This window comes from Phoxinus phoxinus (genome assembly GCF_949152265.1).
Source record: "Phoxinus phoxinus genome assembly, chromosome: 13".
NCBI classification, from domain to species: domain Eukaryota; kingdom Metazoa; phylum Chordata; class Actinopteri; order Cypriniformes; family Leuciscidae; genus Phoxinus; species Phoxinus phoxinus.
In genome coordinates this window covers 19674426-19697814 of record NC_136888.1, presented here as the reverse complement: position 1 = coordinate 19697814, position 23389 = coordinate 19674426, and the positions used below count along the sequence as shown (strand labels likewise).

General features: G+C 37.9%; 2 protein-coding genes and 1 long non-coding RNA gene across 9 annotated transcripts in view; 1 reads left to right on the top strand and 2 right to left on the bottom strand.

The window, feature by feature from the left end:
* Positions 1 to 10816, bottom strand: part of xpo1b (exportin 1 b) — a gene marked incomplete at its 5' end in the record, with an annotated part of 19658 nt that extends 8842 nt beyond the window's left edge. The window contains 10 exons of one of the 6 annotated variants that reach the window (XM_079633794.1): positions 65 to 113; positions 688 to 869; positions 1015 to 1059; positions 1140 to 1201; positions 2098 to 2170; positions 4408 to 4474; positions 4666 to 4740; positions 5478 to 5579; positions 6752 to 6883; positions 8545 to 10816. In XM_079633794.1, coding sequence (XP_079489920.1) covers positions 65 to 113; positions 688 to 869; positions 1015 to 1029 — 246 coding nt within the window. Of the gene's footprint in view, positions 1 to 64; positions 114 to 687; positions 870 to 1014; positions 1060 to 1139; positions 1202 to 2097; positions 2171 to 4407; positions 4475 to 4665; positions 4741 to 5477; positions 5580 to 6726; positions 6908 to 8544 lie in introns of those variants that run through there. The other 5 variants (XM_079633792.1, XM_079633793.1, XM_079633796.1 and 2 more) reach the window with 5 other exon arrangements.
* LOC307009761 lies at positions 6919 to 18735 on the top strand. The gene is made up of 3 exons (XR_013800105.1): positions 6919 to 8090; positions 17352 to 17604; positions 17739 to 18735. It is a non-coding gene; the product is annotated as an uncharacterized lncRNA (long non-coding RNA).
* On the bottom strand, positions 13248 to 23389 carry sanbr (SANT and BTB domain regulator of CSR). 2 transcript variants are annotated; one of them, XM_079633798.1, is made up of 21 exons: positions 22742 to 23389; positions 22236 to 22387; positions 21568 to 21757; positions 21272 to 21350; positions 19670 to 19917; positions 19386 to 19444; positions 18850 to 19010; positions 18263 to 18349; positions 17997 to 18107; positions 17729 to 17852; positions 17447 to 17599; positions 17220 to 17353; positions 16978 to 17077; positions 16165 to 16197; positions 15971 to 16070; positions 15762 to 15850; positions 15551 to 15579; positions 15345 to 15418; positions 14873 to 14961; positions 14611 to 14702; positions 13248 to 14071 (listed from the first exon to the last, which is right to left on the bottom strand). In XM_079633798.1, the coding sequence occupies exons 1-21, from the start codon at positions 22791 to 22793 to the stop codon at positions 14035 to 14037; spliced, it is 2193 nt and encodes a 730-aa protein (XP_079489924.1). In that variant the 5' UTR covers positions 22794 to 23389; the 3' UTR covers positions 13248 to 14034. The 2 variants fall into 2 exon arrangements, with proteins under 2 accessions (XP_079489924.1, XP_079489925.1); XM_079633799.1 differs by having other exon boundaries at positions 13390 to 14071; positions 22973 to 23387.

Here is a 23389-nt window from a genome sequence, read left to right as displayed (position 1 = left end):
AGTCTGCATATACTTTCACAAACTTTTTTGTATGAGAGAAAAACAATATGAAAACAATACATACCATCACAAACTGGCACAACTGGAATATCTGAGAGAACTCATTGCACATGCTGCAGATGGATCACAAAACAATACAGATTAATTAACAAGAACAAGAAGTAATGTGAATATGACCCTAGGGGTGTCCCCGACTAATGATTTGCATAGTGGAATCAGAATTGTGAAGTCTTGCCTATAGTCCACTAATAGTCGAATCGTGTGTGTGTGTGTGTGTGTGTGTGTGCGCGCGTTGGGGGGGGGGGCTTTAACAATTTAAAGCCATGTCACAAATATATAGAAATTAAAAAAAAAACATTTTTGATCAATAAAACTAAGAAATAATATCTAAAACTGCAGAAAGGCCGCACTGCACGTTAAAAATAGTTATTAAAAGTTATATATATATATATAAAAAAAATAGGCTGTATATTAACTTATTGGCAGAAAACCGGTAGTTAGATGTGAAATCAGACATCGATCACCCCCATACAGCCAAAATGGCATGATCCTCGTTTCATAACACCTCTGCGAAGATTCGACCACGAGATTGGTATCGAAGCATAGAATCTTCGACTATTCGGGGTCACCCCTATTTAATAATAAACCATAAAATATGACAGTTATTCTCTTTTAATGTGGTCTCACCTGTCCTTTAGGTGTTTGGCTTTCACTTGTGTCATCTGGCCACTGGAGAAGTCAAACACCTCTTCACTGAGGAGTTTCAGAATGATCATGTTGTTCTGGCAAAGGCTCTCACTGGTGCGACTCGCACCAACAATGTCACTGATAAATGTGGGCCAGTGTTTTGGCCACTCCTGCTTCAGGATCTAAACACGAACACATCAAGTAACATGAAGGGTAACAGACATTTTTATTGCAGTCATCAAATATATGCCCCTACATCATCATTATTATGAATGGCTATGAATCCCTCTAATGTGCACTAAGAAAAAGTAGTCAAACAAAACTCACCTGTACTAATATCATGTTGAGTTTTCCAATGTACACCTTTTCTTTCTGAAAGGAGGCAGAGCATAGAATAAAACAGACATCAACCACAGGAAGACAGTAAACAAAATAAGTGGACGTTTACTGACCTCAACATTGGCTGCATCTGATGATGTCTTGATAATGAGCCCCACAACATACTTTTTAATGCCTGAAATAAAGCAGAGCAGTGAAGAGCGTCAATACATACAGTAAGACAGCACATACCCCCATGAGCTCTCCATTCGGATGCAAGCAGCTTTTCTCAGAAGACTTGTTACTGTCTGATCATCTGCAGATCTGCTAAATCATACTTCCAACTACCTACATTTTTACTCACCCTCAAGTTGTTCCAAACCTGTATGAATTTATTTCTTCTGCTGAACACAAAAGAAGATATTTTGAAGAATATGGGTAACCAAACAGTAGATGGACACCATTGACTTCAACGTATGGGGGGAAAAGTGTTCAGCAGAAGAAAAATTCATTCTGGAACAACTTGAGGGTGAGTAAATGGCAGAATGTACATTTTTGGGTGAACTAGCCTTTTAACTTGGTGTAAGATTATATATATATTTTTTTTATTCATTTGGCTGGGTGCAGACAGACAGCTCAAACAGAGACATGTTTTGGATGATTTTGAGACATCAATGTTGGTTAAGCTGAACAGCGTAGAACGTATCTAAGTGATGCTTTATTAATCAATTATAGGTGCTTGTCATGTTTTAAATTTCAGTTGATTTTTAACAGAGCAGATTCTAGTCTTTTTGGTAACAAATGAACACTAAGCTGAGCAGACAACCTTCCATGCATTTTTAAAAGGGGAATTCAGCTCAACTTGGCAATCACTCACTTGACTCCAATGAATGTGTTGGCCTGCTAAAAACGTTTTGTAGAGTCAAGTCTGTCACAGAGTGAAATGTTTACTTCTACATTTCAATGATCCCTTCACAGCTTGTCCAAATCCAGCCTTTGAGCTGCTTATGACTTAAGAATTGATTTAGACTGAGCTATGAATTACTCGTTTATCTCAAAGTGGTAAGGGGAATTCTTGTGAGTCAGTCCTACCTTCACATTGGTTTCTGGGCAGAATCTTCCATCTTGTTTTAATAACTGTTTCCAGAATCTGCAGAGCATAGTACTGTAATGCCAAGAGAACAAATCAAGATTTAAGGATCCAAGCTTTAACCAGCCAATCTGCCAGAGCTGTACCGTTCAACAAGGAAAACAAAAAAATTGCTCTTAACTTTGACTGCCTAAAATATTTTCACACATTCTTTGGTTTGTTTCAAATGGATTCAGATTGAAAAAAACATCATGCAGATTTGACTTCAATGAGAATTTTTTTTCCAAACTCAAAAAGAGAACACAAAAAAAGTCCATAATCCCCCATAAAAACTCTACAATGTTTGTATGAGATTCTGTAGAAGTTTTGCTGTTTCTGGCCATGTCACACCAGAATGTGAAATACAGGAGAGGAGACGTTAATAGCAAAAAGCTAATGGTTTGATTCCGTGCTCGGCCACAACAAAGCAAGCAGCTTGGGGGAACGACGCAACATCTGTGTCCAAAAACAAAAAGAACCGAAGGATTCTTTTATGAGTCAATGGCCACTCACAAGCTTTAATCATCATAGATACGTTTTCCCATTGGCGAACTAAACCCCTTTCTGTTTTAAAGTGACACTAATGTTTCCACCAATAACTGGTGTGGGTCTCAGGAACAGCAAGACAAGCCACAGGTTTTGGTCTATAGACTGCCTTAAGACTGCCACCATGCTGCTTTTAAGAGGGTATTCATGGTGCATTAGTGTCCTTGTCATGATCACTAGTGTTATTTGGATCATCAGCATTTCGACTGTAGGGATTAATGAAAAAAGAGGAAAAACCTGACGCAAAAAGGTAATGTGTTAAAGCAAAACAGGGAATACAGATCATACACTATGTGAGGGTATTAAAGGTGAGGCCTGGAGAGGTAGGTTACTTGCATACAGACAGATTTTGCTTTCTCAAATCACCAGGATCTTTTCACCTTTAATTTTTAAGAGGTTTAAAGATAAATATAAAAGAAAAAGAAAAAGGGCAAGGCCAAAAAACATTGCAACAGCACGCAAGGTCTTTATTGTTCACATGTGATGTTGCGATATTTCTTGGTGCATGTTCAAGAGGAGAAACAAAATAGGGCAGAGGAGAAATGTTATCCGTGCTGGCAAAATTAGTCCCAATGAGCAAAAAAAAAAAAAAAAAAGAGTTAGTTATTTTTACAATAATTTTTATTTTTTTTGTTTGTTTGTATTTCATTTGTTGGAATCAGACAAAAAAAATATTGAGCTACACCTATTGGTTAAGTTGATAAAGTCAGCAAAGTCAATTTTGAGAAAATCTAGTTTTCTGAAGGTTCCAGAACAAATTCACCTAGCAATCATACCTTAAAATCCCTGGTAAAAACACAAAAATTGGCACACACTAAGTCAAAACCCATATCTATAGAAAAAATATATATTCAACTTTTTTTCCATGATACCACAATTGTTTGATTAACATTGATGAGACAGACAGCCTATATATTAAGACCTACTGTAATGCATGGATCTAATGTAATGTTACATCAGATGTTTTTCCCCACCAGTTAACCAAATGTTAATTTAAGACATGACAGATGTTCGCGTGAATACCCGCCAATTATTTTGAAATACTTTAATTCTCTGTATATGTGTATATCGGAATCGCACGCCGTCTGAGAAGAGCCTTTGTTCGCATGCTTCGGATGTGTCAGTCAGCGAGAGTAAGATCGTTTTGTTTACATCAGCATGAGTTTGAAAATCACATTTCATTGGTTCAGACTCATGCCACTGAGAATTCGCTATGAATATTCTCAAAGTTGGAATGCTGCGCTTTACAACGAAACCAAACTTGAGAAGCACTAATCGCAGAGAAGCGAGCAGAGAAAAACTGCATTTTTTCATGATTCAGAAAGGTAGCCTCTCAGAAAACATACAAATAAAGATAGTTTTAGATGTTTTATTAATATTTGGGGCATTGGAATCGCTAGACAAGAGCTTAATGAACTAATTTTTTGTGAAAAACTCCAATTCGACCAAAATTGACATTTCACTTGTTTTGCCTGAAGCTTGTGCGCATTCCGACACATTTTGCCAGCACGGGTCACAAATGCTTGGGGAGAAAAGCATTACCACAATACACAGAGACACTGATGATCCCTACAGTGGAAATAACTGTTACCATCCATGACTGGGGTAAAAACAAAATGGGGTAAACTGCCTGCCTATCTCCCTGCCGTCTCTCAGCTCCATATGAGGCATGTGCAGTGTGAATGGAGGCACAGCAGAATTGAGAGTAAGGGAATGAAAAGGTAGACCTTGTGGAGGCCTGCCGCCAAAGCCTAGCTGTGTCAAGGTGCACAGGAAGACACACCCCTTTTCGTCCTATTACAAGCAATCAACATAATGGAACATTGTGATTAATATCAAATATGAACAACTTCAATTAATTGTCTTTTGTTTGCTTTTTCAAGGCTGTAAATAAATTAAGCAAAAAGCCAAATGTTCAAAAAGCACTTTAAATGCGCTCTGTCTGTATTTTGCTTGATGAATTTAGACAAATTCAAAGAATTTACCTGCTCTGCATTTTTTCCTGTCTGTTCTTCTAGAGCCCTCACTTTTGGACCATTATCATTTTGATATTACAGATACTGTTGATAAATCAACTCAAACATTAGTAATGACCAGAGTGTTAAGAGCAATCTTAAAAGGCAAGCAGACGGCAAACTGGGTCAGCAGTACTTTGAGGAAGTCTATTAACACACTGAGGAAGACAATTCATCCAAATACTACACTATTCACAAATTACTAAATAATTTACATTCAGTCTACACACTACAAAGTGAACAAAAGTTTTTGAACTCTGGGAGTGTGTAGTTTATCAGTGCAGAAATTCTGTTTCAGGCTTCTAGAAATTCTACACTACATGGATCCTCTGCTTTCCTCATCAATATTAAAATAAAAATACATGGCTCAAAACTTGGATCACATGGATCAGGTGCTTTATATATCCTGACCTCAAACAGTCAGTCATTAACACACCTCTGGCTGCTGTACAGATGAAGGTACTGAGGTATTTCACTGTCAACAGAGGATCCTCACACACCAACTTTAACTCTGACTTTGCTTGCCCAAGACAGGACTGTGAGGAGAGGTGTAGGAAAATGTGATCTCACACGTGTACAGAGGAATCTGTTTCTGAGATGACGCTAAGCAACCCCAATACACTTAAGAAAATGGGTATTTGCTGATATATTTGCTGATCTTTCTGGTTTGAAGGAAAATAAAACCAAATTGTGTTCCTGTATAATATGTGATAAGAGATCAGATCTTCCTCAAAGTATAGAAACCATGACCCTCCACCAGAGTAAGTTGGGACTTGGCTTACTTTGGTGTTCATATTCTGAGAGAACTCTAGAATGGTGTCAACTCGTGTCCACGCATCTGGGTGCTCCTTCAAATGAGTCAGCACCTCCTGTGCCATTCTTTGCTGAAATAGAGAAACATTTGTCTTAACTTACACTGTAAAACAAAAAGACTGTGGCCAATATTTAAAGATGTCAGTGCATACACTAATGTGTATTTATACACACACATATATTTTATTTTTTTTGAAAGACAACTTCACAAAGGCTGCATTTATTTTATAAAAAAAATGCCACAAAAACAGTTATATTGTGAAATATTTGTACAATTTAATTAGGGCTGTAGATTTAATTTATTATTTATGGAAAAAGTATTTAAAGTCGCCATGAAATCAAATTTTACAATGCGTATTTTTATATGTAATATTGTAGTGTTTATTATAAATGATTTATCTGTGCACTTCATTCATTTTTATAAATTCATGTACCCTTATAATCTTTAATCTAATAAGTTATCCTTCCCTCCCCCCTCAAAACGACTTCGTCTGCTATGAGCGAGAGATGGAGAGGAGGAGCGCTAAAGTAAAACCCTGCCCTCTGTTCAATATTCCGTTTCACTTGGAAATACATCACAACACTGGAGAAAAGTCGTTTGTAACTTCCGGTTCACGGGGACTTTAACAAAATTAACTCCCAAATTAAAAAGCTACTTTTTGTAATGTCTATTTGATACTTTTCTCCTTGAACACAATAATGACTTTAAATGATCTTTTGGGGGTAATTTCTCAGCCAATTTTAATTTAATTTTAATTTAAACGATTAATTCGATTTATTAATCGGCACATCATGTAATTAATTGGATTAAAAAAATGTAATATAACTGTTTTTTATTTTAACATGTTGTAAAATGTAATTTATTTCTGTGATGGCAAGGTTAGATTTTGAGCATCATTACTGCAGTCTTCAACGCCACATGGTACTTCAGAAATCATTCTAATATGCTGATTTGGTGCTCAAGAAACATTTCGTATTATTATAAATGTTGAAAACCATTGTGTTGCTTAATATTTGCGGAAACTGTGATGAATAGAAAGTTCAAAAGAATAATATTTCACTGCATCTAATGCAGTTTATTTCTTACACAGACACACGGTACTATATTTCATAAATATATATATATATATATATATAACTACATTTCACCAATATATATATATGTATATATATATTTATACACACAAACATATACTTACATTTGGTACTATATCTCACCGGTTTGTGAAATGGTCTTCCTTACCTGTGGCCCGACCCCATGGTACAGGCAGTTGACCACATTATCCAGCAGGTTGATATCCAGTTTCTGGTTAAAGTCCAGCAGCTGTCTGGCTGCATGGTCGGCTAACATTGTCATAATTGCTGGCATAGAGCTCTGTGGGGCACAGGGAGGAAACATCCAGCAGGGGCAAAGTCATGTGAAATGAACATTTGGGTACACAAATCCAAACAGCTGACCGTTACCCCCCTCCCTCGACCCAGGACTATCCAAAAAGCCTTATATGACCTGGCCTGCCAATGCCAACACACTAATGCCTGCTGGAGGGTTCAATCCTCAATAACAACGGGATAGGTGGGTGGCGCAATAAAGGTAACATGCTTGCAGTCTGCACATCCTGATATGTCCGAAGAACAAGGGCCACTCACTGGGCTCGTGATCACACGAGCCATTATTCTCTGAATGAGACCACGTGCTAGGCAGCCCTTTCGCTGACGTCATTCTGTTTACATATAACACAAGAGGCGCTCTGAATTACAAACTGTTTTCCCTACTCTCTGATCGAGCTTCCATAAGACCACGAGACTTTAATAATGTGCACACAGTTGAAGGACAACTGAATGAGAATGACCAATGCTCAAGCTAATTCAATTTGCACCCCGGAGCCAAACTATTGCGTAACGATGTAAGCATTACGGCCAAGAATAAAAAAAAGGAAATTTCGAGAATTTGCTTGGACAACAGGACACAGACAATCTTTGTGAGTCTTGCAGGCCTAAATAAAGTAATGGTACCGTAACTAGTTCTCTGTACTGCGCAACCTGTTGATTTAGCCACCTTATTTCATTCAGTAAAGCAAGTAACGTTACAACTCCTACAACAATAGGATCTGTCTTCCAACACAGAGCCACTTATCAGCTGATTTCATGCATGCACACGTCTTCAAAACACAACCAAGTTGGACTAAGATCAACGCCGAGGAGGACAACAACTTGCACCACAGTGCGAAAGCTGTTTATTATTCTCTACAGTGGTTGATTGTCCACGTTTATGCGTTAAAGGCCCTAATAATGAATCATGTTTGGCAACAATTACGCATGCATGCTGTCATAAGAATGCGCTTAAATGGACCGAAAGGCAAATGCCTTAGCGCACAACTGACGTTAAAAACGTTCCAGCAAACGCCTCGTCCATGTTAACAAACGCCGATGTTTCTAACTGTCTACACCCGTCTAGAGATGACTTCTACGGGGGTGACTTTGCAATGATCTCCTTCCCTGACTCCGGAGCAACCCCTCCCACCAACCCCATGCTCTGCACCCTACATCTGAAAGCTCTGCAGGCTTTACTAGTAGTAAACCAGGTAAGCAATATAATTGTATTCGTGTATTTTTACATGCCGTTAATTATTTAAAAGAATGCTAAAGCTTTTGAATGGTCCTGCATGCATTTTACAATAGAATTTTACTCGCTAAGTCGAGATACCATGGGCTATGCTTACGGATAGCACTTAGTAGCGTAGTGTATTTTGTGATTGTTTTTTATGGTAAGTGAGATACAACGATTGCTAAAACAAAGAAAACCCAGATACATTATTCAGACCAGCGTGACACCAGTGCTGAACACGAGCCATCACGCAACACACACCCGCAACATCCCTCATAAACCCTCAGCAGCAAAGCCATTTCACTTTCTTTCGACCTTAAACCTTCATACGTACAATTTCTATGCATTTCTACACAATCTCACAGCATCACCATTCTTCACAGACCAACCCAAACACTCTAGCTATAAGTTTTCACCCCATATTTACCTACCTAAAGTCCAAGCCTTTGAGAGAAAGAAGGTGGGCTTGTCTGCCAGAGTTGCTAAAATTATGTTTAATTTATCCAGTATCGTTGGTGCCTGTTTGTACACGCTTTCTGGCAAAAAAAGCTTTAGGATGAGCCGTTGACTGGCCAGCCACACTAACGTTATTCCTCTGTGAAGACTACACGAGCTACTTGCTTGATATAAGGACCACTAGGATGTGAATTCCGCACCAACAATCACGGCGAGTTCAGTATTTTCTCAGTCCGGTTCATTTTACGAAACAAAGTTAACCTTAATTAAGAAATGTGCTCTGTACTGGAGTATATTTTGCACTAGGGCGGTATTAGAGACTGAGCCTGTGCCTCTTCTTCTCACAAGCAACAAACTCGTAACCGGTTGAAACCGGTTCAGACTGGGAGATTCCATCTCGGTTTAGTTTTCAGCCGATGGCGCCGCGAAAAGTTTGGATTAACGTCACGCCCATGGGGTCGTGCTATTGGCCGCAGCGTTGCTAAGCACGTCCTTGCTCGCGATCCATTGGACAGCGTGCACGTCAATCAATCTAAACTCTTTTGGGCGCCCACGCGACTGCTCCGCCCGTTTGGAGAAAAAGAAGGCAAACTGCGTGCAGAGTGGACTTGTAATGTGCGATAATATTACGGTACTGTATTATTTGTTTGTTGCTGAGTGATTTATCTCTGTCGCGCTACTCTTCCGAAAAACACTCGCGTTTATACCCATCTTGAGCTTTACATTGTCCACTTTTTTATATTTAACAACAGTGGCCGCTTGGTAATTGTATAACGTTAACGTTAAGTTACATGTTCGAAAAAAATATATTTCACGGTGGACTGAAGGAGATCGAGGGCATCGAGTCCGTGAGGCGGATGTTGGAGCTTGTACTTGTGCTGATTGTAAGCTGGTAATTTTCCACGAGCCAGAGCCACGAAGGGGAGTGGTTGTTCAGAGTCAGGGTATGATACGCATGGCATGGATCAGAGCCTGATACAATTGGCTTGTGATGGTTTCCATAAAGTTAACTACCGAGAAATTAACTCCAATATGACAGTGATGTATTATAAACGCATCGAATCACCCGAAAACATAATAATAAACTGTCCGTGTGCTGCTTTAAAGGGACGTCAAATGCTAGCATGTTTCTCCCCCCTTCCTTGCAAGTCACGTGATGCAACGCCACTTAAACGTCAGTTGATGGAAAAATACTGGATTTTGTGTGCAAAACTACTCGAGTGTCTCTAGTGAACAAAGAATGAGAAAAATAATACATTCTCCTTTAGTCTAGCAATCATTTGACATACATTTTTACAAGGTCACGACTGCACTTTATACACGTTGAATATCTGATAAAGTGTTTCTCTTTGGTCCAGCATGTGGCCCATTCTACACACCTTTTAAAATGGTTAACTAGTTACAGCAGTTTAGGGCCAGTAATTTGGTAAATTATATGCTCAGCCTTAACCAACAAACTGATCGCACTTCTAGTGAAGGTGAACCAATGGCAGCTGGTCTTCAGTTTTATTCTGTAACAGACTCTAGTGTTGCAGTTTTGTGCATTTAATGGATCCAGTCATCATTTGATAATCAGCTGATGTGTGGATCAGATTCATGCTCACTCCTCTTTTACCTTTATTAACATATAATACAATATAAAAAGGAGTGAATATGATGTAGGTCCTTTGCTGTTGTAAACTTTGGAAGCAGAGATAAGTGTGATGTGGTGTAAATTAATTGTATGTATTCCACAACTGAAAGTGCCAATACGGAAGTTTCTAGAATACATGTCAACCTGCTTTCCAGCAATCACAGGCAACATTCTTTGTTTGAACCCCAAAACTGATGTTCCAGTTTTTAAAGACCAATTAGACCAATGTTGAATTCTTTACTGCATGTTTTATAATAAATCTATTAGTAATTAATGAACAGAGTGGGTGTCTTCATATTTTTTTTAGATAATACTTAATACATTGTCACCTGACCAGTATGAGCTGAATAATACTGGATTTGTTGTCATGTTATGTTTTTGTTTTTGCTCAGATCATCATTAAGAGACATATTTGTGCATGTTGAGTTGAAACATTTTGAAACATTGTAACTGATTTAAAGTCAGCAAATGTGCTCTTATTTTAGAAATAAGAAATGTCTGATGTTTCTCAGACTATGACTTCACTCTGTGTGTAACAGAAAACTCGCCATGCTTCCTTTCATTGTTGTCTCAGCTGTTTAGAATTATTTTGAGAAATACAATAAACCATTGAAACTCCTCTGGACGTCTGGTTTAGTTCATTGCAGGACAGGTCACCCAGATCATGCATATGTACGAAAGGACAGAATGCGTTTTTGTCATAAAGAGGGAAAACCTGTCTCAGTGTTTGATCTGAAAACCTTGCATGTTTCCTCTATTAAAGTATGTCATCATCAGTCAGCAACATACAGTGGGTCTGAAAGTTAACAGGGTCAGGGGCACGACTGAAAGAGGTCATCTTGCTGAAGTGAGCAGTAGGAGCTGCACGTGCATTGTGGCACATACATGTGAAATGAAGTGGGCTGCTCTGTGCAGGATTGGTCTGGTTTAAGCCCGTTCCTTCTGGTCCTGCCTGTTCATTTACATGCATTACAATGACATCACCTGCTGCTCCCATGTCACTCAAACAAGTTTGACAGTTGTCTTATTTAAGGTGTTTTACTGTATATACTTTCTCATAACATATGACTCAGTGAATATTTTTAAGTTCATTGTTCACATAAAGACCAGCCTATTTATAAGTGCTTTATTATCATTGTTGAAAAATGTTTCACTACAAAACCAGCATGCATACCATCATGAAGCATTATTTACATTACTATTATGATTTTGTGGTTATTTATCATTATATTCTGGCTTATAATTATGCATTATAAGCTATTTGTTCTAGCTCAGGTTATTTGCAGGAGTCTCTTCATAATGGTGGTCACTATAAATAGCTCTGTCCTTCCTGAGAGAAGTTAACTTCATGACAACAACACAGACAATGAGGGAGTCCTTGCTGCACATGAAGTTTGGCTTCAATAGAAGAATGTCTAGATGCAAACAGCTCCCTCTAGCGACGATAGAACAACACAAAACAAAGTAATTCATAATTTCCATTGATCTAGAAATGACATTGACGCCTATATAGCTAACCAGTGTTGCAATATTTATAGTTTCAGCAGCTAATAGTAGCAATGTGATATGTGAAGTAAATTAGCTTTAATTAAATATACAATTGTATATTTATTTTATAGGCTAGTGTATTTTAGGTGAAGTGAGATGTAAATAGTGGATTATATTAAATATAGAAATATTTATTCTGTCACATTAATTAAAATTGTTGCAGTAGTAGTCATTCTTTAAAGCAAACAAATCCATGTCTTTCTAAACAAATGCACAATGCCAACAAAGCATTTGCTACAAGTAACAATAGACAAAAGACCATTGAATGATCAGGGTATGACCTTTGACCAAGTACTGAGGGAATGAGGGCAGCTACTGTCCGTCCACCTTTACCATCACTCTGCTTATTCATTCATTTCATTCATTCATTTGCTCTGCTGAATCGCTGCTCTTTCTGCTCCTTCTAACTAAAAAAGACAGGCATCTTCTTCTGATTAGCTCAGATCCCTGTCACCTGTAGAATATTTATAACAGCTTGACTTTTTTCCATCTTGAGTTAATTTAGAATCTGCACAACACAAAATCTAAATCTAGCACAAAATCTAAATCTAATTTAAACTTGTAAACAAACGTGTTAAAGTAACATTATGAAATAAAATTAATTAAAAATAATAATTTGTGATGTTGATATTAGATATTCTTCTCACTCAAATTATAACAATTTGTAATGGAAAGAAAAAAACATTTTCACTGGTGGTGTCACTTTTAGACCCTACTACACTTGTTAAAAAAAAATCACATTAGATCAAAAGTCACACTTTTTTAAAATAAATGCTGTTCTTTCTATTAATTAAAGAATGCTGAAAAATGTATCATGGTTTAAAAAAAAATGTAAGCAACATTTTCAACCTTGATAACAATAAGAAAAGCATATTACACTGATTTCTGAAGGATCATATGACACTAAAGACTGAAGTAATGATGCTGAAAATTCAGCTTTTGCACATGAATACATTTTTTTTTAATTGTAATAATATTTCACAATATTACTGTTTACAGTAATTTTTTTTATAAAATAAATGCAGCCTTGGTGGACATAATAGTCTTACTGACCCCTGAATGGTAGTGTACATACAACCATATACTATTTTTAAAGTGTACACACAGGGATGGGGGAAAAAATGGAGAGTATCTGAAGAGAATCTAAATTAAAATATGAAATTGTTTTGAGTCGGAGGGTTATTTAAAACTGCTGCATGGACTTCTGCTCCAGAACTATCAGCTTTTCAGAATAAGAGAGAGACAACTCTTGGAAAGAAAAAGAGAGAGATCTGAATGGTGGGGGTTGTGATGGATCTGGTTCCCACCAGTAAAGAGGGAATTAACACATGATCATTTGTGTTCCTGGCTGGCAAGTGGCCCAGTACTGTAACCCAACCTGCCTGAGCTCAATCAAACATCGCCTGTCACCAAAAAAGGCAGACCAGCTCACAAAATATCCCCCGCCTCTGTCCACAGACGCAGTTCTACTTCCCCTTCCTGTCGCGTTTTTTTTTTAAACAAGACAATGCATGAAGTAATTGTTTAAAATAGGACTGTGTATTTACAGACATGCATTTCCCAGGGAATTATTCCTTTCATAAAAACTGAATTTTCATAAAATTCTGCCGTAGTAAAAAAAAAGAAACAGGTTTATTTTAAATGATTTATTCTGTATTCTACCCCATGTCACATCGGTCCAAATGGCACAGTTGTGACAGTTCCAGTGCAACACAATCATGGACCTCACAGGTATTAGTCGTCAGCGTCACTCTTTACCCAGTGGCTACTTTGCGTATTATACAGGTTTGAGTCATTGCATTAAGACGGCTTAAAGTGCAGGGTCAGTACCACGGAGATGAGCTTTGTCTGGTCACCTGAGTCGACTAAAAGGAAGCAACTCACTGCGGCTGGAATGAATCCTGAGCTAGAGATGAGATAAAATAAAGCCAAAGATGCTAAATAAACTGAAATGGTAATGCATACAATTTTTTTTAGTGGGTGCAACCAATTCAACAGCAGCCAAAAGCTTGAAATGTTTACAGTGCAACAGAAGGTTTTATTAGGTCCATTGTTTATGTTCTATAGCTACAATTATGACATCAGAGACCACACCAGCAATCCATTCTTCTCCTGGGATTGTAACGGAAAAGACTATTCCTGCTGTGTCAGAAAAGAGTTCGGAAGGAGGGTGGGGTGAGGTGTGGAGCAAAGGATGGTTGATGGTTTCTTCTGCCTCGTCAAACAGCACAAACTCTTTTAATCCTCCTTTTTAAAAACTCATCCACTTATCTCCAGATTTCCTCTAAGTCGGTCTTGACGGCCCCGAGCGTGTCTTTGCTCTAAAAAAAGACAAAAGTGCTAGTTAAAATTAGAACTGAGAGAAAAAGGAGAAAGTGAGTAAGAAAAAAGGTCCAATTAAAGCCACACACAAGTACATCAAATAAAAAAGTAAAGCAATATTATATAAACAGTGGACTTTGGGTCTTTCATAAAAGTATTTTAAAGGGGATAATTAGTTCTGTCATCATTTACCCACCCTCATATCGTTCCAAACCTTCAGTGAAACACAAAATAAGTTATTTTGAAAAATTTGTTTTTGTCTGTACAATGAAAATCAATAGGGTTCAAAACATCATTGTAATAGGAGCCATTGACTTTCATTGTATGGACCAAAATATCTTCTCTCACAGAAGAACGTCGTGAGAGTTCTTAATTTTTGACTGAACTATCCCTATAAATGTGCCTGACAAGAGCAGACAAGCCAGCTAGTTAGTGCACCACAACAAACATGTTCCAAATCTCATGATTAATATCATCAATTATAATTTGATACTCTTTCACTTGTGGCTCGCCTCAGTGCTCGAGGTGACTGTGGTACCTTAGAGTTTTCTCTGAGCTGCTGTGTCTTCCGCTGGACTGTGAGGAGGCCTTAAACTGGGCCTCCAGTCTCGGGTAGAGCCCCCCTGCAGGCTGCGAGCACACAAACACACATGGGAGCAAAATACTAGAGTACAATGCTGGAATACTGCTCAAAAAGATGGTAATGACAGCAACAAATCAGAACACACGTGGAAACGTACAATCACAGTCTTAAAGCTGCTTTAGCTGGTTTATCTAAAGGGAATAAAGATGTTTTGTACCTCTTTTGTGTCTTTCAGCTTCGTCTGCTCCTGGTCACCGAAGCGCATTTTAGTGAGATTTGCTATAATCTCCTCCATTCTCCTCTGATCTAGAAAGAGTTTGGATGTATAGACATCCATCAAGATCATTGCAAATCTACACATAAGCTCCTTGATTGCTTTAGTGTCAGAAGCACAGCTAAAATTGTCCATACAATATTTAATACCATTGATAATTACCATAATAAATCATTAAATAATGGTAAGCTTACAGTTTTAATCCTATTTAGAATACAAAAGTGTTTATAAAACATTATTCTTCTGAAGAGCTGGCAGATGTACTTGCTGATGGCTGGATTTAACTTTCTCTGAGATTTTCTAGGATTTTCAAGAGGTTTTAAATCATGACTCTTCTTTTATAAGACTGGCTCTATCACTATGTGCAGTTGTGAGGAACTTTGTTATAGTCAGAGCATCTGAAAAAGATTCATACCCTCCTCCCTCTGTGCGTCCTGATTGTACCTCATGGAGCGATTGCTATCCCACTTATTCTTCTGGATGCTGACGCTAAGAGCGAAATAATGTATTATTCAGAGGCCTAGAAATTCCTTCTCAATCAAATGGCATGAGTAAGCATATCAATTCAGCGTTTAAACAGATCCCTCCTCCAGAAAACAGCAAGTCTTTGGAATCACTCACGTGAACGGGGTTGAGTCTCGAGATGGCACCTTTAAAGGAACAGGATAGAATGAATGAAAAGAGAAAAGTGGCATACAACAACTACTAAACCAGACATTCATATTTTCTGGAGAAAAAAAAAGCTGGTGATTCCTATGTAAAGTCACCTTAAGTCTTATTGCTTTGAAAAATCCAGCACCAATACATTTTCAAATTATTGTGTTGCATTCACCTTTTCTCCAGATTTCTCCTTACGCTGAAAATTCGGGGAGGACACTTGTCTTTTCAAAGGTTTCCCAGATTTTCTTGCCTTCTTTGCAGCTGTGTACAAAAAGAAATCTTTAAGGTCAGAATCCTGAAAATTGTATGTGACTGCCACCTTCTGACCGCAATGAGGTACTGCCTGAAGATCATCTGATGAGTTGTAACATTTTAGCTCACCTTGTTTTTTTGAAGTCTCTTCTTCATCCCCGACCTCATCCTCTGTGACCTCGGACCCTGTAGTGTACTCCTCATCTTCAGACAGCAGAGACTGCTGCCGCTGCAAAAGGACAAATGAACATGTGAGATGAACAGTAGCGTCGCGTACTGTAGGAATCGTGTTGCGTTAAATATTTGAGGAATTGGCTTCTTACCAGCTGAAGACTCCAGTTTTTTAAGAGTGAAAACTGCAAAAGAAGAGAAGAAAAAGGTGCTGTCATAATTTGAGATTGGATAAACAAATTTAGGTCAACAATAAACTGATGCATGTATCACAATAAATGAAAGCCAGATTCCTCCACCAAGGACATAAATAAATAAAAATATTCTCACTTTATATCTCACAATTATTTAACTTAATTTATATCTCATGTTTATGGTTTTATATATAATAATGTGATTATCTCACAAATGTGACTGCATTTCTCATAACTGTGTATTTACATTGAGAATTTCTCATTATGCAACTTTATTACTTGCAATTGCAATTTCATATCTTACATTATGACTTTATTTTTATTCATTTAAACTTTGTCTCACAATTGCAAATGTAGTTATTGTAACTGTATATCTCACAATGTGAATGTATGTGTCATAATGCAACTTTACTCCTTCCAATTCTCAGAATGTGGCTTTATTTCCTATTTTAAACTATATCTCACAATTATTTAATTTTTTACTCTGAGGTAAAATTTGGTTTCCATAATATAAAGAGGAAATGTATTAAAAAGAAAAAAAATTCTGCAGTTATGTAATAAAGACTATGATTTCCTTTTTTTCTTAGATATATACACGATATTATGTTTTCTTTTTTGTATTTTTGTCTGTCTGTACATTTGCAGTGCGGTATTGTCTTTTGTGTTAATTTGTGATTGTATGTTGCTGATGGTTGCATAAAAAAAAAGCAACAAAAAAAAGACCAAAAATAAATACAGGTAAATAGAAAGAATAAAATGTGATAGACTCACAGCTGTTGTTTCCTTGGGTCTGTGAGCTGTAAGCATCCCTGGCTCCAGCGTTACATCATATCCTGGCACATGTTCACTGGCTGTGGAAGGGTCCTCAGAGCTATGGCAAAACAAAATGGATTAGAGCTTAAAACATCAGTCAAAAGACCTGAACACAACACTATACAAAGGATCAAACAAATCAAATATGGTATGCAGATTGTCTAATAGTTTTTTTCAGAAGGAAGTTACTATAGTCGGACCTATCGGGCACACACACAGCCTCTCTGTGGAGCAGCAGGTCATTGAGTATTCTGGTCTGGGTTGAGTTTACATTGTGATCGCCGCAGTCACCACCCTCTCCCGCATTTACAATGTGGTCTCTTATTTTACAGCCCTGCACCAAAACATACACAGGCATTCGCAAAGTGAGACGGGTTCAAAGGTCATCTGAGTTTAAGAGAACGTATTCTAAAGCAACAACACAAACCTTGGGCATGGAGGAGGGATCGAATCGTAGGACTTTCTGGTTGCAGCAGGGGTAAAGACCAATGCCGTGCCATCTATGATCTGCCCCAATGCCAGGATACACAACCGCCTCCGGGTGGTATTTACACTGGCCCAACTCCGTACACAGGAATGCCTGCCGTAAGCCAAACAACTTATTCAATTAGTAACCAACCAATCAATATCTATGTTTATCTACATATACACACTGTATTCAAATCTTAAACAATGAATTGTGACTCGTGAAGTCAATTTTTTTCTTTACCTGTTTGCAGCGCGAGCAGGCAAGGAAATTGATGGAGCCCCAGATCCTCCAGTAAACCAGTACCCAGGACTTCAACTCTTCATAAAGCCCGTTCAAATACTCATGTACCTCCCAGGCCTTATGTCTAGACAGACACACCACAATTACCAACATGTCATTGCATATATGTGTGTATAAGACTGGAATATCAGCATTTGGAATCTTTTATTTGAGTGTTTTAAATACACTTGGTGTGTATGTGATTGAAATACAGAGTGCCTCATTTAACCTGGTGTGAGTGAATATAATGCTTCCCCGGGCATCTATGTTGATTTTGTTTGGAACACAAGGGATTTTTCTCTCAGTTTCTTTGGTTAAAAGCTTAAGGCAAAGTCCACATCTGGGGAAAGAATCACAACAACAAAATGATTACACTGAAATCCACTTGATTGCACCAGAAGAATAATTTATAATACTTCCAGTACATGTCTATGCAATAATACATCATGCTATTCTCATCATTACAGCTCGCACAGCAATGCCAAAGTTTCTCACCTGTACAGAGTAGATGCATTACCAGGGGAATCGTGATTATGATAACCATGATCAAATAATCTCTCAATCTTTTTCTGAAACAGTTTACTGGTGAGAAAGTACAAATCATCACAAATAAAGTATGATCAATGACAACATATTTTATATGAACATTATATTGTATTAACAACATATTATCTACACTACAGTTTTGGGGTCAGTATTTTCTTAAACTAATATTTTTATTAAGCAAGGACAAATTAAATTGGTTAAAGGCAACAGTAAAGATATTCGTAATATTTTGTTTTATCTTAAAAAATGTCAACACAGATACCGTAATAAGAAATGTATCTTGAGCAGTAAATCAGCATATTAGAATGATTTCTGAAAGATCATTATTTATTTATAATAATATTATGTATATATTTACATTTATATTGAAATCTTAAAATGGTATTACTTTTTATTATTATATGTTAAATATAGAATATAGACAAGAGCAACAACTGAATATAGTGTTTACATGTAAAATATTTACATATTAAAGCTAATAAATATCCAGCTCTTTTGAATAACTAAATTTTTGTCCTGTGTATGTTTGTTCTCACCTTTTGAATTTGTCTTTTTTGTCCTTGAGGTCATCTGCCTCATTGTGGCTGAAGAGGTCAGCGATGCGTCCGGCCAGGTTGTTGTTGATGCAGTTCATATTGCACGGTGTTGCTATGATGGCACTCATATGTTTGTGACAATACTGGATACACTCCTCAACCTTCAGATCCAGAAAACACACGATAATCAAACACCTGAAGCCCATTTATCAAATGGATGAATAAATAAATGAAATCAACCAAACATGCTTTCTGCACACTGCTCAGACAAGGTTTACATAAAAGCAATCATTTAACTAGGGATAATTCACTACAAGCACATACAATAATGAAGATTCACCAAGTCTTTCCAGAAAATTATGAAAATATAGCGCTCGTATGAGCAGTGCACAGAGTTGTCCAGAAGAACAACACAAATGATGAAACAGCCATCATGCATCATGCTCTTTAAAGTGTCCACTACAACCTAAAGGTCACCCAGCTCAGAGCACACTTACTACATTACCCAAAACATTGTCACCCCTCACAACACTTACTAAAGTTTCCATCTTCAAGAACTCGGAGGAGATCAGGATTGAGATGACATTGCTGTGCTCTGCAACCAAACACCACATAACATAACCGACAACATCACAAACAGCGAAACATCAAACTCACAGCCAATGCATAACTGTTTACAACCACGTCAAACACCATTCAGCCAGGTCATAGAACACACATTACACAACACCTCTGATGGTATCTTTGATTATAGAAATAAAATAAAACACAAAAGTAAACACACACAGAACTTCTGAGACAGTTCCAAAAAGACAATTACCCAGCTTGGGTTTGTCCATGTGTTTTCCGTGCGGATGTTCAGTGTTGTGACTCTTGATGTAGTTCATGAGCCAGTCAAAGATCTGGACGTCACAGTGGACAGAAATGTCTACCTCGTCCCAGCGCTGTGGGTCCACAGAAAGATACTCTTCAAAGTATCGCATCTCTTTCACCAGAAGGTTTCTTGGACACACAAAGTCCTGCTTCAGGTTCTTTGCCTCATCGCAAACGTGGATTACCATATTGGGGCTGTGTGAAAGGAAAAGAAAAACGCACTTAGTGAACATATACCGGGACATTATTAGTTAGATGATTCATTGGTGGCCTGATTGGCAGGGGTCGACAGGGCAAAAAAGCGGCCCATCACACCCGGTCCGCAACACACCTCACCATAAACCCACCAGCTCATTATGCACAGAGCAATTTGTAACACCACTTACTAACAAAAAATATAACTGCTATTTATACAGAAATATAAATGCTATTTATTGAATTTTTTTATCGAAATTCTTATTAACATTAACGACTAGGACAGAATGTGGACTGTTTTTGTGGTGCCTTTCTTGTGTTCATTAAAAAAAAACAAAGAAATCAGCATATTAGAATGTTTTCTGAAGGATCATGCGACACTGAAGACTGGAGTGATGATGCTGAAAATTCAGCTTTGATCACAGAAATAATAAATTACATTTTACAATATATTCACATAGAATACAGATATTTGAGATTGTATTCATTTTTCATAATATTTGTGTTTTTACTGGATTTTTTTAATAGATAAATTGAGCCGCCTTCTTTCGAAAACATTTAAATAGACTAATTTAGTAAGACTAACTAATTAGCAAATTATATTTTTATTTTAATATGCGACACTTTCCTAACCCGGGGCATAGGCTCATTGAATATGAAAGTTGGCAGTTTTACCATGTTTTAGTGTAAGTTTGAGAATTATATTATGAGTTTTATGAATAATTTTCAAATGACTGTGAAATGACTGAATAAAGCCTGGAAACAGATACACAAACATTCACTCTTATCTGATATTTTAAAAACTGCTAAGTTATTATTTATGTGTGCATTGTGTGACAAATAATGTAAATGGCATTAATAATTGTGGCATTAAAATGGCACTATTTCTAAGAAATTCGAAAGGTTAGAAAGATTTTGCATCCCGGGAAATTAATGTCCGTCATTATTATACGTCATTAATGTCGTTTTACTGTCAACAGTTGCCAAATATTGCTGTATTACCTCGTCATGTTCAGATGCTTTTCTTACCTTGGCTCGCATTTTTCAAGCATTAAAAGTGCCGTGCTGCTTGGTTTATGTGGACAGTTAACCCCGCCTCCTTCGATTTGATTGGATATCTACAAAATTTGTACATTGTCGAGCGCTTTTAGACTGCTGCACTGAGACTTAGATTTGTTGCCTCAAGTGGGCCAAGCGGACCATTCGTCTGGGCTAACAGAAGCATATAGGCTACGCAAATTAACTAGAATTCATTATACATATATATATATATATATATATATATACATACGTAGCGACGAGCCAGCCCACATTTTCCGGTGGCCGGTCTGATTGGTATGAATGTGTGCCTCACCTTTTATTCCCTTCTGTGGTAGTATCTGCAATCTCACTCTCTTCAGAGGCTCCTCGACCAGTAGGGATCACAGAGAGGCCTGAACACATATAAACAACCCCCTTTTAATGCATTTTTGTTACCCTGTATCTATAAAATCCATACAAACCCTGTTACCCTGTATCTAAAGTCCATACAAGTGAGATAGGATACCAAAAATGTTGAATACCAAAATTCTATATATTAAGGAGTAGTTTAGAGTCTAGCACTAAATAAAAGACTGGGCATTTTTGTCCAGACCCCACTCACTGACTCACCTGACACTGAGAGAGTGGCCTGATTGGACGGTGGTTCCCCCGTATCTCCGGTATTGTCCAATAAATTGGATTTGATATAAGTGGAAAAGGGTTCTGATGGAGAGCTCACTGCTCCAGTCAGTGGGTTACATTGCTCATCAACATGAGGGAAACTGCCTGTGGTCTTCAGCTCTTCAAACCTCCGTGCACACTACACAAATATAAGAAGATAAGCTGAACATCTCCAAACATTTGCTAATGAAACTTCTGGATCCTTGTATGAAAGGTGTAGTAGGTAATAACCTCTCAAATGCATGTACTGTGTTTAACAGCATTCTGTGATGGGAAATATTATTATTATTACCAGTATTATAATATTTTATTATAGGGTCATCCCATGTCAAATCCACAAAATTTCAGCAACTTACGAAAAAAAATTAATTGAATGGGGTCAAAATGAAAAATTTCACATGACATTTGGAGCCAAATGACGGTATATAGTATGTAGAGAAGTATATAGAGAATACTATGATATTCTTTAAGTCTATATCATCGAGAATGTCATAGTTTTGAAAAGCAATTATTCATAGGAATATAGTTTATTATATAATCTTATAATTTAAGAATATATTTGTATAGTTTATTGCACAGCAAATACAGTTATTTTCTAGAGGCCTCATGTCTCTTACCTCTTTAGGTGTGAACCCTGGCACCAACTTGGCAACATTCTCCCAGTTGATTGGCTGAGGCGATGCCCATAACGAGCTCAGCACTATGTCCAGCACCAGGAGGTTGTTGTCATATGGAAAGTTATTATTAACAGAGCAAAGACGATTCATTTCTGCGGAGAAGGAAGAAAACGATCATCTATAGTCTAGATTTGAACATTAACATTGGTCATCTACTAGCTCTCTATTGTCCCTTTGTATTGATCTCCACTCCAGAGAAACAAGGGGCAATTAGATGGAATGACAGCTGTCGTATTTGATATTTGGTAATGTGAGATTATGAGCATAGATACAACAAACACTAACGGTACAAAGGAAATATAACTTATGCAGATAAGTATGTTAAGTGTGTGGAGCTGTAAAGATGCTTAGACAGCATAATAGATACCAGATCGTGACACTCCCCACGTTTCGTGTCGCATCGCTCAGTGAAATGCTAAGCTAGCCTAACACACAATCACATTTACCCTGTTCCAGGTTTATGCGCTGTTTCCTCAGGTAGCAATGCTCTTCTTTCATTCCAGCTGAGCGGTGCTGATAACGGGCTGGATTTGAGTAACATCAACAGAGATGCTGTGGCTTACTTTGATTTTATCCGGGTAAACCAGTAAAGTCCACATCCACACAGCATATACAAATAATAATAAAAACAAATGGTCAGCGTGAAATTCGCAGATTTATTGGGCATGACTACCCACGTTCGTATCTCTCTCTCCTCTTGCTGAAGCGGCTCTTGTTAAAATGCCAGTGATGATGCGGCGTGCACGCGCAGCGCTCTGAGCGCGTGTGCCATGATGATGCTCTCGTCTCGCTGCAGTGTCCCCGATTGAGCGCCTCCTCCCTGTGCTGTATGTCCGCCTGTCTACTGCGATTTGACGGGATGCCAAAGCTCACTGACCCGTCCCTGATAAAGAGAACTGAGAAAAACGATTAAAGGCAGCCCGTGGCAGCGGATTAACTCCCCTTAACATCTCCTGCGCTGCTGCTGTGTTGTGCCCTCTGTTTCCGGTGCCGCAGTGCAGCAGGTGCGCGCCGGCGTCCCCGTTGCCAGGCGACAACCCCAACATTCTATTTGATTGATGGCATTCTGTTTTTAATATGGGGCCCAGAGAAAC